Below are 14405 nucleotides of genomic sequence, written 5' to 3' on the forward strand. Positions count from 1 at the left end.
ACAAAAAAAATAGACTGACTGAGTTTTAACTTTCCATACTCTATATAAAACTGAAAAAAAAAAATTGCCCTTTATATACATTTCAAGTGGATACAGGAAAACTTCCCTATGAATAGCAAGAATACACCAGACACTGCACATTGATGGGCAACAGCAGTCAAGACAAGGTGTTGCCTTGAGTCTTGAGATTTACCTGACCCCTATAGCTCCTCCACTGTCACATAGGTACAATGGCAATTTTTTTTATTTTATTGTCATACATGAAAAACTTACCGTGATATTGCTTGCTGCTGTATATATTCAGCATATATTATATGACTTTTATTGAAATCTAGATACCTGTGGCTGGGTGGTTGCTGTTGGTCTCTGTGGGGAGGGAATTGGAGTTTTGGACAGGGCCTGATTCATCTTGATCACAACTAAATCAGCAATTGTTTGTCGATCCTCTGCTTGATGCTCACCAATCACTGGCATTGTACAATCCATAACCTGCCAAAAAAGATCAGAACTAGTCATTTCAATTGCAAGCATTCGGGATACAGTATCATACCTCCCAACTTTCGAACTTTAGAGGGTCATTTCAGGGGGATAGTTACCCACGTGGGTGTGTCCAAACATGATAGTGGGAGGGGCTTAAGGGTGATGGTTAAACAAAACCTGGGCTTCCTTGTACCTATAAAATATGCTTTGATTGCTGTGCCACAAGCTGGAGTCCCAGGGAAACATCTAAACCTCAACACAATCATTTAGAAAAATATTTCCAATACAACTGGTTTTGTGGACAGAGAGCTTAAAAGAGAGGATTATGAAGAGCCTGAGGAACCCTGGGATGGATCCAAAAAATAAGTACTGGAGTATGTGTAGCACATTGCAGCAAATGATAATCTAACAGTGGGAGTGGCTAAACCTAGTTGCTGTATGCAGTGCAGCATTGCTTGAACAAATGTACATTAGAAGGAAATCTTATCTCAAATGTCAGAAATATGCATCTTAACACTTAGGGCTCATTCACACTAGTGGTTTTAGGGGTGGTAAAACAGTGGCTCAACCACAGGGTTTTAACACCTGTACATATGCTGCAGCTATGATGCTTTGCTTCGTGGTACTACTGCCCACTGACCACGACCCATTCAATGAATAGGGACGCTCTGCAAAGCACTACTTTTTCAAATCGTACCACACCAAACAGCATGGTACAGCAGTATAATGTGGTTTGGTGGCCACAAACACGCTGCTATTAACAATGAATTGCACCTATGTGCATCTCACAAGGGCAGTCTGGTTGCATGCAGTACATGAAATGCACACGGAACATTCTTGCACTGTTCCAGTGTCAATCAACCCTTAGGAAAGAGATTTGTAAGAGGGAAGGATCACTATCATGAATGGAAGAAAGGAATGAAGGATCCCTATGATACATGGCAGGCAAGAAGAAAGGATCGCTGTGATACATGGAAGGCAGGAAGAAAGGATCACTTGGGTAGGTGGAAGAAAGGAAGTATCACAATGGTACATGGAAGGCAGAAAGAACAAATCCCTATGGCACATGGAAGGTAGGAGGGATCACTATGGTACATGGAAGAAAGGAAGAAAGAATCACTATAGTATATGGAAGGGAGGAAGGATCACTATAGTACATAGATCATAGATCACATGATCACTTTAGTAATATAGTAGAGCCTAATAAAAAAATTAAACAAAAAAACAAACTCAAGAATTATGCATGTCTGCCTGGGGAGGGGGATGCTTAAATGCAAGTGCTTCTCTTTTGGGAGTTAAAGTGATTGTAAATGATTGTTTTTAATTTAAAATGAAAAAAAGATGTTATACTTACCTGCTCTGTACAATGGTATTGCACAGAGCTGTCCCTTACCTCCTCTTCTGGAATTCCCCACGTGCGCTCTCTATGTGCATTCATACATATAGGAAGAGAAAGCTTGGTGCTATCTCTTCCTATTTCTGCAGAGTGCTTTGTGTCTGGATGGCCTTCTCCTTAGCCTGCACTCTAACTACACTGTGAGTCTAGATCTCACTAGCTAGTGAGACTTTATTGTGGGTCACAGTGCATCCAATGAAACACACAGTACAGCTCAGCCACACACCTACTCCCCCCCCCCCCCTTTTCACAGAATTTGACTGACAGCAGCAGGAACCTATGGCTCCCGCTTAGGGATGGGCAAACAGTTCGGCCCGAGCATGAATTCAGGCCAAAGATTGGACACAGCTTTGCCCAATCAGGGCACCGTATAAGCTGCTTGTTAAGGAGCGGGGCTGGGAAGCCGGCTACGGCGTCCTTAACAACCGATGAGGTTTCCCCCACTGACAGCTAAACAAAAAAAAAAAAAACGGTTAAAAAAAAATTATTTTAAATATAGTGCCTGGGGGGTCCCCTTAGTCTGCCTGTAAAGTAGTGCATCTTTAGCTTGCATTAAACATGCTGCAGCAAAAATCACTTTTTTAAAGAAAAAAACACGTCAAATCACATTTAACCACTTGCCACCCGCCCACCGTCTAATGGTGGTGGGAGCTGTGCGGCTCTGGTTCTGGGATGACATCATATGATGGCGCCCCAGAACAGCCGCTCTCACGAACCCGCTGGTTCGCACAGCGCAGCGATCGCATCAGCACTGTGTTCCTAGGACATGGGGCGACCCCAATCTTGGTAAAGAGCCAATGATGTGGCTCTTTACACATGTGGTTGGATGTGTCCAATCACAGCCGGGCACATGTAAATTCGGGAGTGCCGTTTATCAGTGCTCCTCGCCTCACACTGTCAGACTTAGCGGTGAGGAGAGTAGATCAGTGGCTCCTCCTCGAAGGGGTGACCAGGACAGGTAATCAGGGCACTGATCATCAGTGCTCTGATTACAGTAAAGCCCCATCACTGACACCAATCAGTGCACATCAGTGATACCAATCAGTGACCCCAAACAGTGCCTATCAGTGACCCCAATCAGAGCCCATTAGTGATGCCAGTCAGTGCCCATCAGTGCCTGCTCATCTGTGCTGCCCATCAGTGCCGTCTATTAGTGCCATCTATCAGTGCCTCTCATCAGTGTCAAGTATCAGTGCCGCATATCAGTGCTGCCTATCAGTGCCCATCAGTGCGGCTTATTAGTGCCTCCTCATCAGTGCCACCTAATCAGTGCCCCTCAGTGCCACCTCATCAGTGCCCATAAGTGCAACCTCATCATTGCAACCTATCAGTGCCCATCAGTGCCGCCTCATCAGTGCACATCAGTGAAGGAGAAAAACTACCTATTTACAAAATTTACTGACAAAAACTTAAGTAAAACGTTTCTTTTCAAAATTTTCAGTCTTTTTTCTTTTTTTAGTAAAAAAAAAAAAAAAAGTGGTAATTAAATACCACCAAAAGAAAGCTCTATCTGTATGAAAAAAAAGATAAAAATGTAATTTGTGTACAGCATTGCATGACAGCACAATTGTCATTCAAAGTGTGACAGTACTGAAAGATGAAAATTGGCCTAGGCAGGAAGGGGGTGAAAGTGCTCTGCTCTGTAGGCAAGTAGTAAAATCACTGACGGTTGCAATTCCCGGCTATAAAAAGAAACTATGTGCCCCCCCCCCCCCTCAGTCTATACCAGGCCCTTTAGGTCTGGTATGGTTTTAAGGGGAATCCCACCCAAAAATGTAAAAACAAAACGGCGTGGGGTCCCCCCCAAAATCTATTTTAGACCCTTATCGGGGCACACAGCCTGGCAGGTCAGGATTGTGGGGGGGGGGGGGGGAATAAGCAAATGTCCCCCCTCCTGAACCATACTAGGCTAAATCCCCTCAACATGGGGATGTGCTCTGGGGTCACCTGGTGATGTCAACTGGCGGCCCCACCCTTGTGACGTCACCGACGCAGCATGCACCAGTCAGTAATGTCACGAGGGGGCAAAGAACTGTCAAACTGAGCAGACAGACCGCAGGAAGCATTTAACAAGAGTGGACCCCTGCCCCAGAGCACCCCCCCCCCCAATGTTGAGGGCATGTAGCCTGGTATGGTTCAGGGGGTGCTCACTGTTTTTTTTCTTACATTTTTTTAATAGCCGGGAGCCATTTTAAATGGGATTTGACTCGATTTTTTTCTTCTTTAGAAATTTCATTTTTGCTGTAGCATGATCTATACATGCAACAGATGCATCACTTTACAGGCACATTAGGGGAACACCCAGGCATTATATTTAAAGGAATTTTAGGCATCATTAAAATCACTGCTCCTGAAAAAACGATCTATAAAAATTTTACAATAAAACGATTGATACAATTTTTTTTGTTATCGTTACATGTCCCCCAGGGCAGTATCTGGACCCGCATATCACTTTTATGGCCAATTATTTGCATATAAGCTCTCAAAATGGGCACTTTTGAATATTCATGTTTGGCTCCCAAAGAGAGGGGTGTTCCACCCATTTCTACTCCCACTGCTGTCTCCTGCGAGAAGAGAAAGTGAAAAGCGGGGCCACAGACAAGACAGTGCTGGATCAGTGGAGGAGTAAAGTAAAGCAGCCTATACATTCATCATTTTTTTTCATTCAACCAGCGGGTTAAACAAAAAAATTATCCGATTCCCCCAATCCAAAAATTCAAAAGGGGTGGGGGAATCCTCCCACTGTGCTACTGTGTTCTGACAGTGGAGAATCTTCCCTGGGCCAGAGCACAATGATCAATGCTACCAGCTATAGCAGTTGACACTTGCAGCCAGGTTGCGTTTTGTTGCAGCCAGGTCAGGGGAATGGGGTTAATGTTTAGCTCCCTTTTCCTGGTGTGTGCGTAGGCTTTTGTCTGGGTCCAGCCTCCCTTCCGTGTTCTCTAAAAGGGAAGAGGTCCGGATCCTAGGGGGCTGGGGAGAACACTTGGGGAAATGCATGGGGAACCTATGCTAATGACTTGCTGGGACCTATGGTCCGCTATGGAATGCCAATTCACTGGAAGAAGCCTGCAACATGGACCTCTCTGTTAGAGCACCGCCAAACTTAGACTTTAAGAAATTTCACTTGTGCAGGTAATCTGGGGCATCCACAGTTATGTTTAGTTAAAAAAAAGATGTTACTGTATGTTATACATGTTCTGCCAAAAAGTTCTGGAAAGTTGTTTCAAATGCTCAAGTCCTGGTCTGAAGTTATTCAAAGGGTGCATGTGGGGTCAGGTCTGAAATAGCACATCTGGGTCTGTGGATATCACTGCAATGCAATGTTAGCCTGTGAGTCTAAAAGGAGAGGAAGCTGCTGTTAGTGACAACACAAGGAATCAACAACCAGTTTTTGGTGTGGTACCTGGTTAGGTGGTGGTCCATTGTTAGCGAGGGGGTTCAGTGTTCTGACTCCCTTCTTAGCGGTCTCTGGGAGCAGAACAGCATTATGGACATCTATGGCCTGGTCACCAGGTACATGAGGCAAGAGTTAAATGGGAGCATGCATGAGGTCCATGATAGGTGCTCGACGGGACCTCATTCTTACTGGGAGTGGGGTAGCAGAGGTATGCTGACTGGTGGAGTGGGCATAGGCTCTGCATGCCCCTCCTAATGCAACACATACACCTGTACAAGTGTGTAGGGCAAGGACAACCTCTTCTGGAGGGACTCCACATACAACACCACACACAAGTGGCTCACCTCTGAGTTGGGGGACTGCCTTAATGTTTGATTCTTCACATGACTATGGCCCCTGCCTGGTCCCATTGATGGTGGTATTGATGAGCATGCCTTCGGGTGAGGTGTTACCCCTATGCTAGATTGAGTGACCCCAGACACCGCCTGGCTTAGCTCAAAGAACCCACCCTGAGGGGGTAGTCTTCTCATGTGATCCAGAACTTGGCGCCCAACGAGTTAACGGGAAGCGTGGAGGAAAGGTCCATTATTATCCACCTACTCAACAACAACCCTGCCCCCCTACACACTGATCGATTGGGAAAAACCAACCGGCTGGTTGTACAGAAGTCGATCGGTAGATCAACGTCTATACAACCAGGGTGCCCACACATGGATTGAGATTTGGCTGATCCCTGGATAAGGGGGGGGCACAGGTAGTGGGGTGGTTTTACCTTAATCCAGTAAGGTAAACAATGCTTAAACTCTAGAGCAACTTTAAGTTCTACTTAAATTTAAAATGTCCCTTCACCATAATAAACAGTCTACTAGTTTCTCAATATAATGATACTTATGGGGAAATATTTATTTCCTAGGCAAAGACTAGGGCTATCTAATATTAGTCATATAATTTGGCCCAATGACTCCATAAATGAGTTAGGTATTAAATAAAACTTCATTGAACCTATATTTGGGGTGTGAAATTTAACCACTACACTTTGAGTGTCGCCAGTTATGTGGGTATAAAAAAAGCTTTAACATTACAGATTGGTACTTATAGCAAAAAATTTAGTTTATATAAACTATTCCATGAGTATAGAAGAGAAAAAACAATATTTGGTGTTTATAAAATTTAAATATACTGTAGCAGCAAACCACTAATTTGTGTGTACTGTCAGCAGTCTAAACATGGAATCTGGGTTAACAGCTAGTAAAAAAATAGATTTCTATTCAATACATACAGTACATGCATGTAGAAGAAATTAGTTTTTTAATTAGATAAAAAAAGGTATTTTTCTGTCTGCTGTGAAAAATAAATAACCCCGTATGTGTATGTGTATATTTCTTAATGTCTTCTCTGGTCAAAACACATGGTTAATTTGCACAGAAGATGTAGAAAATGTGGCCATTCAGGGAATTTATATTTGCTCATTTATAAACAATTTACACATAAAGATGCTTTTAAAGTGTATCTAAAGCTGGCAATTATGTAAATGAAAAGATTCACTCTTTCTATTTTTCATGGTGGCCATTGATTGAAAGTTAGGGAAACTCTAATGTTTTGAGTGTTCAATGGAATGGCATAGCTCCCAACTGTCCCTGATTTCGAGGGACTGTCCCTGATTTGAAACAATGTCCCTCTGTCCTTGTTTCCTCCTTATTTGTCCCCCATTTTGGTTTGATCTATATAGTTGTATATAAAATTCACTATTTATCGCTCAAAAAGTGTTTTACAGTGCTAAACCTTTCATCCAAATTCTAAATTGCTGCATTTGTGAATTTCAAAGGCCAGTATAAAGGAATAGTAGTGGTAAAACCCGCAGACCCCCACAACCACAGCCCAGGGTTGTCGGGAAGAGACCCTTGTCACCATCAACATGGGGACAAGGGCACCCCAAAGCACCCTCCCCATGTTGAGGGCAAGTGGCTTGGTATGGTTCAGGAGGGGGGGGGGGGCGCTCGCATGCCCCCCCCATCCTGGCCAGCCAGGGTGCTTGCTTGGACAAGGGTCTGGTATGGATTTTGGGGGGGACCCCACGCTGTTTTTTTTAACAAGGGGCCCCCAGATTCCGCCCCCATGTGAATGAGTATGGGGTATATAGTACCCCTACTCGTTCAATAAAAAAATGTAAACACAGAATTCCAATCCGTTAATCGATTTTGGACCGATTTGAATAGTTCTGAATAGCACCACTTTCACAGCTCCCAATGTACACAGGACGATGTCTTTTGGCACACTGACTTATAAAGGTCAGCGCTTCCTGTGACTGTGCGTACAGCTCTGTGCTGCCATCTGTTGGTGTGTTACACAACTAGTCTCTAAACTTTTATATACCTCTTTAACTTCCTGGTGTACCCTGATAGTAGGAAAATCCTATATAAGTTAAGCAAAGGAAAGATAAGTTTATCCTGGTAGGGGGGTAAAGAAAACCCAATATTTTAGCTTGAATGGACAAAGAACAGGTTGGTTTAAACTAATTTAAATATTACGCTCTCATTTTTACAGCTTGGTCTTGCACATCTTTAGATTGTATTTACTATTAAAATATTCTAGACAAAACCTCCAGAGGGAGCCATCAGTGGCTTAGCATACTTATTTTTTTGTCTTTTAACATTTGTTAAAATTTGTCATCAGGGAAATGCAGTGTTGTGAATGGGACAGTGTTGTGCAAGGAGTAGTGCTGCTAGAATGTAATTTTGGATGCATGTTTTACAGTATATGCTGTTTTTGCACTACAAAGAGCCTCCTTTTTTTTCTTCTGACAACTCTTAACATATCAGCATTTTGAGGCTTGGTGCTGCCCCTTTTCCCTTTCCTGACCTTGACACTGGCCCACAAGTGCAATTAAGAATACACCCCTGCTTTCTCCCACCTAAATGATACATATAACTGTAACATGTTTTTTTCTTACCTCTATGATATAATCCTTTCCATCCTTCCCATGTACCACCTTTACAGCACAAATATCCAGACCACCAAAGATTTCTGAACATGTGTCAACCCATAGCTTGTACCTAGAAGATAATAAAAAATATTAGTAGCAGCACCAAAAAAAACAAAATCAGGAAATAGCAGGTCAGGTCAGACACTATTACAGCTCACAGTTCAAATCCAAATGCCCTTAAAGCTGAACCCTGGGGTAAGTACAAATTCTTCCTTGCATTGCGTCCTTCCCTGCAAATGTTAAATGTTCACTAGGGCCTAAGGGACCATGACAGTTTTACTTACCCAATCCTCTGCTCCTTCAGGCTCCCTCTGTGTTGTAAGACCAATCCCCATAGCCGCATACCAGACCCTTATCTGAGCATGCAGCCTGGCAGGCCAGGAAAGGGTGGGGATGGGCCAGCGCCCCCCTCTAAACCATACCAGGCCTGTCCTCAACAAGGGGAGGGTGCTTTAGGGTGCCCCCCTAAGCACCTTTCCCCCATGTTGATGGGGACAAGGACCTCTTCCGACAACCCTGGGCTATGGTTGTGGGGGTTTGCGGGTGGGGGGCTTATTGGAATCTGGAAGCCCCCTTTAACAAGGTGGCCCCCAGATTCAAGGCCCCCGTACCCATTCACCAAAAAAGTGTAAAAAAGTAAAAACCGCAGAACACAGTTTTTGACAACTCCTTTATTACAAAGAAAAAAAATAGTGTCCCTTGATGTAAATCCATCATCACTCACAACGCCCACTGGACCCGGAAAATAGAAAAAAATTTAAAAAACGCTTCGCCTCTTAAGAAGCTAGCCGCCGTATGCCCTAGGTCAAAAACTGTGCCTGTGTTGTTATTTTTTATTTTTTTACACTTTTTTGGTTAATGGGGTAAGGGTACTATGGTACCCCATAACAATTCACATAGGGAGGAGCCCGGGATCTGGGGGCCTCCTTGGTAAATCTGACCTGAAGAGCCTGGAATACAGAGTTATCTAAAAAAAAAAAACAGCTGGCTAGAATAGATCTAATTGGGATACCTGGATATACATACAAGTCCATACATAGTCCAAAGCATATAGTTAAGTGGCATGTTTTGGCACATCAGCAGCTATCAATGCACTACAACAGCTCAGTGCATTTCAGGGCCTTCATCGGTGGGAAATTCCAGCCGAACGTCCCATTTGTTTGTGTGTTCTGTGGACACACGAATAGCTGATGTTGGAGTCTAATTTCGGCCCATCCCTAATATTTAGTATGAATAACATAATCAATATTAGTATTAATCAATATTATTAATCAATATTATCTTAGTCATCTCTCACCTGTCTGACATTGCCACCTGTTCTAGCATGGCAGACCCCGTGTTTGTCTTCCAGTTACCTGATATTGAGGTTCTCCTGAAAAAACAGCAGAAAGAAATATGTTTATTTAAAGAGAGAGACAGACAGATACAAAGAAAAAAAAAAAAAAAACATCTGTTGTAGAAGCTTCCTTAGAGTTTACATAACCACTAAGACATTGTGCAGAAAACTGAAGTGCAATGTGTATGTATGTTGCCATTAATAATGAATGGAACTCAAAAGCACATACAAAAAGCACCTGTGCTACCTAGGCTTTGCTCACACTATGGCGTTCTTGATCACGGGCAAAGTTGCCGTGATTTTGCCTGCAATTCTGAATTGCTTTGTCATCCCCATTATTTTCAATGGCACTCAAATCTCAGCACCATTTTGCCGTGCTCGTCCCCCCAATGAATCGCGATAAAACCGCGCAAAGAGAATCGTGGGAGGCTTGTCGCTCAAAAGAAGTTCTGGAACTTCGTTGGGCGACAGGCATCCCATAATTCTGTTTCTGCGATTTTTACGGGATTATTCGGGCAGCAATTGGGCAAAATCTAGAGGCAATTTTAGTGCCATTAAAAATAATGGGGATAGCAAGTTCATCTCATGATTTGGAACGCCAAAGTGTGAACAGAGCCTTACTGGCGTTTTTCGAGAGGGGAAATTAGGGGTGGAGAGCTGCTATTTGAGCAGAAAATACTCGTAAAACACTTGTAAAACACTTGTAAAATGCTTGTAAAACGCTCTTAAAATGCTCAAGTTAGGCATTCCTATTGAAGTCTAAGGGTCCACAAATGCTTGTAATCTGCCTAAAATAAGCTTATGCACTTTTTTTCAACTTCAGGCATTTTGCTTCAGTCAGCAGAAGGCTCATATGTGGACAGGGGCCATTGAAATGAATGGGATTTGGCTTGTTGAGCATTTTAGAGCTACAAGCTTCAAGCATAAAATCGCTTAGCTATGAACAGGGCCTGTGTGATCACACTACATGAACAGAGACTGCACAGGGTTAATGATCTCTGCTCTGAGCAGGAGGCTGGGGTGGGCAGACAGATTGAAGCAGATCTTTACCATCATAACAAACTTCCTTTCTTTCCACCTCTTCTCTACTCCACTACACAAATATTCCCTTTTTATTTTTATTTATTTTTTTTTTTTAACGAAAACCGTTCCGCTCCACCCCCATGCACATCATTCACCTAGGCAAATGACATGCTAGTAAATTCACCCCATAGTCTTTCATTCAGTCTTCAGCAGATCTACTGACTGCCTAGAATAGCTGGCAGCCTCCTCATGACTTCCCGCAAGAACATGGCGGCATAGGACCCAAGCAGTGGCAGAATGAAGAGGATCTCACCAGGACAACATTAGATCTGCTAGGTGAGTAAGTATCTGAACTGTAGGGGTTAAAAAAAATGGGAGGGGGGTGAAGATCCACTTACACAAAGGGGCTTGTGCCCCCCTTTTTTTTAGAAATTAGAAGTAGCATGTGATCCATGTTCTAAGTTAAGAATAGTTGTGCAAGCATTGAACTCTTTTTTATTTCCCCCATTGCCTTTAGTTTGATCACCGAATAAGAAGTCAACTGTACATCCAACCATGCAATATTTACATTCTAAATTTTGTCTTTCTATAAACCAAATTGTACCAGGTTTAACTGTACTTAAAGCAGCTAAATATCTTTCTAGCGGATTGTTTTTAAAAAACGATATTGTATAATGACCAGTTGCCTTGGTGACTTACATGTACGCTTTGTAGTTATTTCCTATCTTCTGAATCCTGATATCATATTTAGAATCTACGAAGGGTTCAGTGGTGGCATAGGTCTGTGTCAAGGCCACAACGCTGGCAATGTCCTGGAAGTCATAGTGGTTTTCTATTTTCACCTGTTAACACACACATTAATTAACAGTATATAGTATACTGAACCTCAGTGCAGTTTGCATATCATCCTTTTGCTTTAGAGACATTATTTACATTTTTTCATTCTGTTACTAACTCTAAATGTTATAGTGACCATCTTGTTAAACAATATAAACATATTTACAGCTGTGAACATTACTTTATTATCCTGTGACTTGGGACTGTAAAATCGCATGACAAGTCGTACCCCATGAGTTCCAATGAGTACCATTCATATCTGTACGACTTTAAGTCGCAGCGACTTCAAAGTAGCCCCTGCACTACTTTGGTCTAACTTTAATGCGACTTGAGGGCCATAGACACAGGCATTGCTTCAAGTTGTGTCAAAGTCGCACAACTTCCAGGTCGTACAAGTGTGAAAGGAGCCTAAAGCAGCACACAGTATGTCTGCTACCTCAAAGCTCAAACTGCCTGTTACGTAATAGTGGTTATTCTATTGGAACAGCCACCATGTCTGAGAGTAGGACTGAATTGGTGTAAAATTCCCTGCAGCATACATACCTTTTGCAATCAACTCTCAACACCATTTTGAGTTAGCTGTAGCAACTGTATACACATTTTTTGCCCATTTAGGTTTATCAAAATCTAAATATGCTCACCAAACATGTGTTATGTGCCATAGAGAATCACCATGGGTGATGACTAGAGTTGAGCGGACACCTGGATGTCCGTGTTCGGCGGGTTCGCCAAACTTGAAAAAAAGTCCGGGTCCGTGTCCCGGACTTTTTTCGAACTTTACCCGGACACCGAACCCCATTTAAGTCAATGGGGACCCGAACTTTCAGGCACTAAAATGGCTCTAAAAAACCAATGGAAAAGGCTAGAGTGCTGCAAATGACAGCAAAATGTAGTTAAGAGCATGGCAAGTGCTCTTAAAAAAAAAAATTCCCCTTTAAATTTGTAATTTTTAAATAGCAGATTAGAACAGCACTCTGTAGTAAAATATAGCTGAACACTGCACACAACAGACTGATAAAAATACATTTTTTTTCTCCCTCTTCCTCCTCCTCCTCAGTGGGCTCAAGTGAGGGCAAAAAGATCGTTCACTGCACCACCCCCCACACACCAAAATCGATGTAGATAGCTAACGGACGATTGTTCTGTCCTGTGTCTCCTAATCTCTCCCTGCCTAATCTCTCCAGCCTGTCCCTAAAATGCTCAAATATCTTTCCCTGCCTACACTCTAACCTGTCCCTGCATTCTTTTCAGCACAATGTTGTTTTACCCTGTCTGTCCCTAATCAGCAGCAGCCAGCACCGTTCTGTGTGCTCTCTCCCTACACTACAGCAGATTGACGCACCGTGCTGTGTCTCTCGAGCTTATAAAGACCTGGGTCACATGCTTCAGCTGGCCAATCACAGCTACTAATACATTAGTAGGCATGGCTGTGATGGCGCACACCAGTTAAACGCTTGTTGATTGGCTGTTGAAAGTCCGCCATTAAAAGCGCGCCATTACATACAAAACAGGAAATAAAATTACCGAACACGGATTTTAAACCCGAACATACAGTAAAGTTTTCAGGTCCGTGTCCGGGTAAGAAAAATCCAATTATCCGGTACGGACCCGAATAATATAGTCCGTGTTCGCTCAACACTAGTGATGACCCTTCTTGAATAGTATACCTATAGATTCCTTCCACACTTCCATTCATTTCTCAGTCAATAAATGGAAAACTTGCACAGCAAAAAGATCATCTCTTCTACCCCAAAAAAAGATAAAAGAACAGTGATCGAGATTTGTTTCTTAGTTTTAGATAGAATAGGGAAGGGCCAGAAACTTTGTTTAGTATTTTTTGCTGTCTGGGTCCCTGCTGCAGAGATTTATCTTCTCTGTTTGTAACAGTGACCATTGTGAACAGCGTAGAAAGTAGTGGGAGATCCAAAATTTTGCAGGTGTCACTAGAAGAGCAATAGAGGGGAGATCTTCCAATGGAGACACCTGTTCTGGTGATTACTGCCTAAAAGGGAATTTTCCCTCACTATGCAGAGATTTTCACTCATTACTTGTCATGTCTCCACAACAGGAGATCAAGTGAAATGTCCCCAACAGGACATTGAAAAAATATAATGAATATACAGTATACCATTCCCTATTCATCCCCAAAACATAAAAGGTTTTGGCTAGAGGTACCCTTTAACCTTTAAATGTCCTGGTTGTTGTAAATGATGCAAGAATCCCTAACATCAATTACTTTCATTAAAGCTGAGCTCCAGCCACAAAATAATACACATGCCTTTTATATTTAGACAATATTTGGTCATCATAAAGTTATGCTTTAAGCTATGTATGGCCATTATTAGATTTAAACAGGCTATTTCTACATACTACTGTATACTTTTTCACAAAGCAGTGTATGCACAAGCAGAGAGTGGGAATAATGGTTACTGTAGCCATTACGGTATTACGGCAGCCAGGTTACGGTATCCTCCAAAGCTTACAGGTTCATCTCTGTTTCAATAATGTTTACTCTGTTTTAACAAGTAATGAAGATGCAAAATATTCACCCACGCAGGGGCTAGCTGTGACATTTATATCAAGAATTAGCTTGTAAAGAAAAGACAACAATGAGACAGCATTTAAAAAAAGAAAAAAAAGAAATAAAAACCCTGAAAACTGGCACAGCAGCAGTATATAGGCATAGCCATGGAGGTGTGAAGGGCAGAAGGTCCTGAGAGGTTCCCCACAAGTATGGGGCATCCCCTGGACCTGCCATTATCCATACAGTGGTGCTGCATACAGCCTACAGAGGTCTAGGGAAAAAAGAACGGAACAGAAAACAGAGGAAAGATAGGCAAGAAGGTGACGGAAAGGAGATGGTGCACCTAAGTGGGGACAAAGAAGACTAGGAGGGAAGGGGGCCAGAAGGTTAGAGGCAGAGAAAGAGGGGGGAGGCAGCCCACGCTGG

At 42.7% G+C, this 14405-nt stretch overlaps 1 protein-coding gene across 1 annotated transcript in view; it reads right to left on the reverse strand.

Moving 5' to 3' along the window:
• Positions 1–14405, reverse strand: part of SYN2 (synapsin II) — a 462275-nt gene that overhangs the window by 53718 nt on the left and 394152 nt on the right. Inside the window, exons 7-10 of the mRNA XM_082266531.1 lie at positions 11318–11460; positions 9557–9631; positions 8227–8329; positions 340–489 (exon numbers count right to left, since the gene is read on the reverse strand). Coding sequence (XP_082122657.1) covers positions 340–489; positions 8227–8329; positions 9557–9631; positions 11318–11460 — 471 coding nt within the window. The remainder of the gene's footprint in view (positions 1–339; positions 490–8226; positions 8330–9556; positions 9632–11317; positions 11461–14405) is intronic.

This window comes from Pelophylax lessonae (genome assembly GCF_965119305.1).
Source record: "Pelophylax lessonae genome assembly, chromosome: 8".
In the NCBI taxonomy this organism is placed as follows: domain Eukaryota; kingdom Metazoa; phylum Chordata; class Amphibia; order Anura; family Ranidae; genus Pelophylax; species Pelophylax lessonae.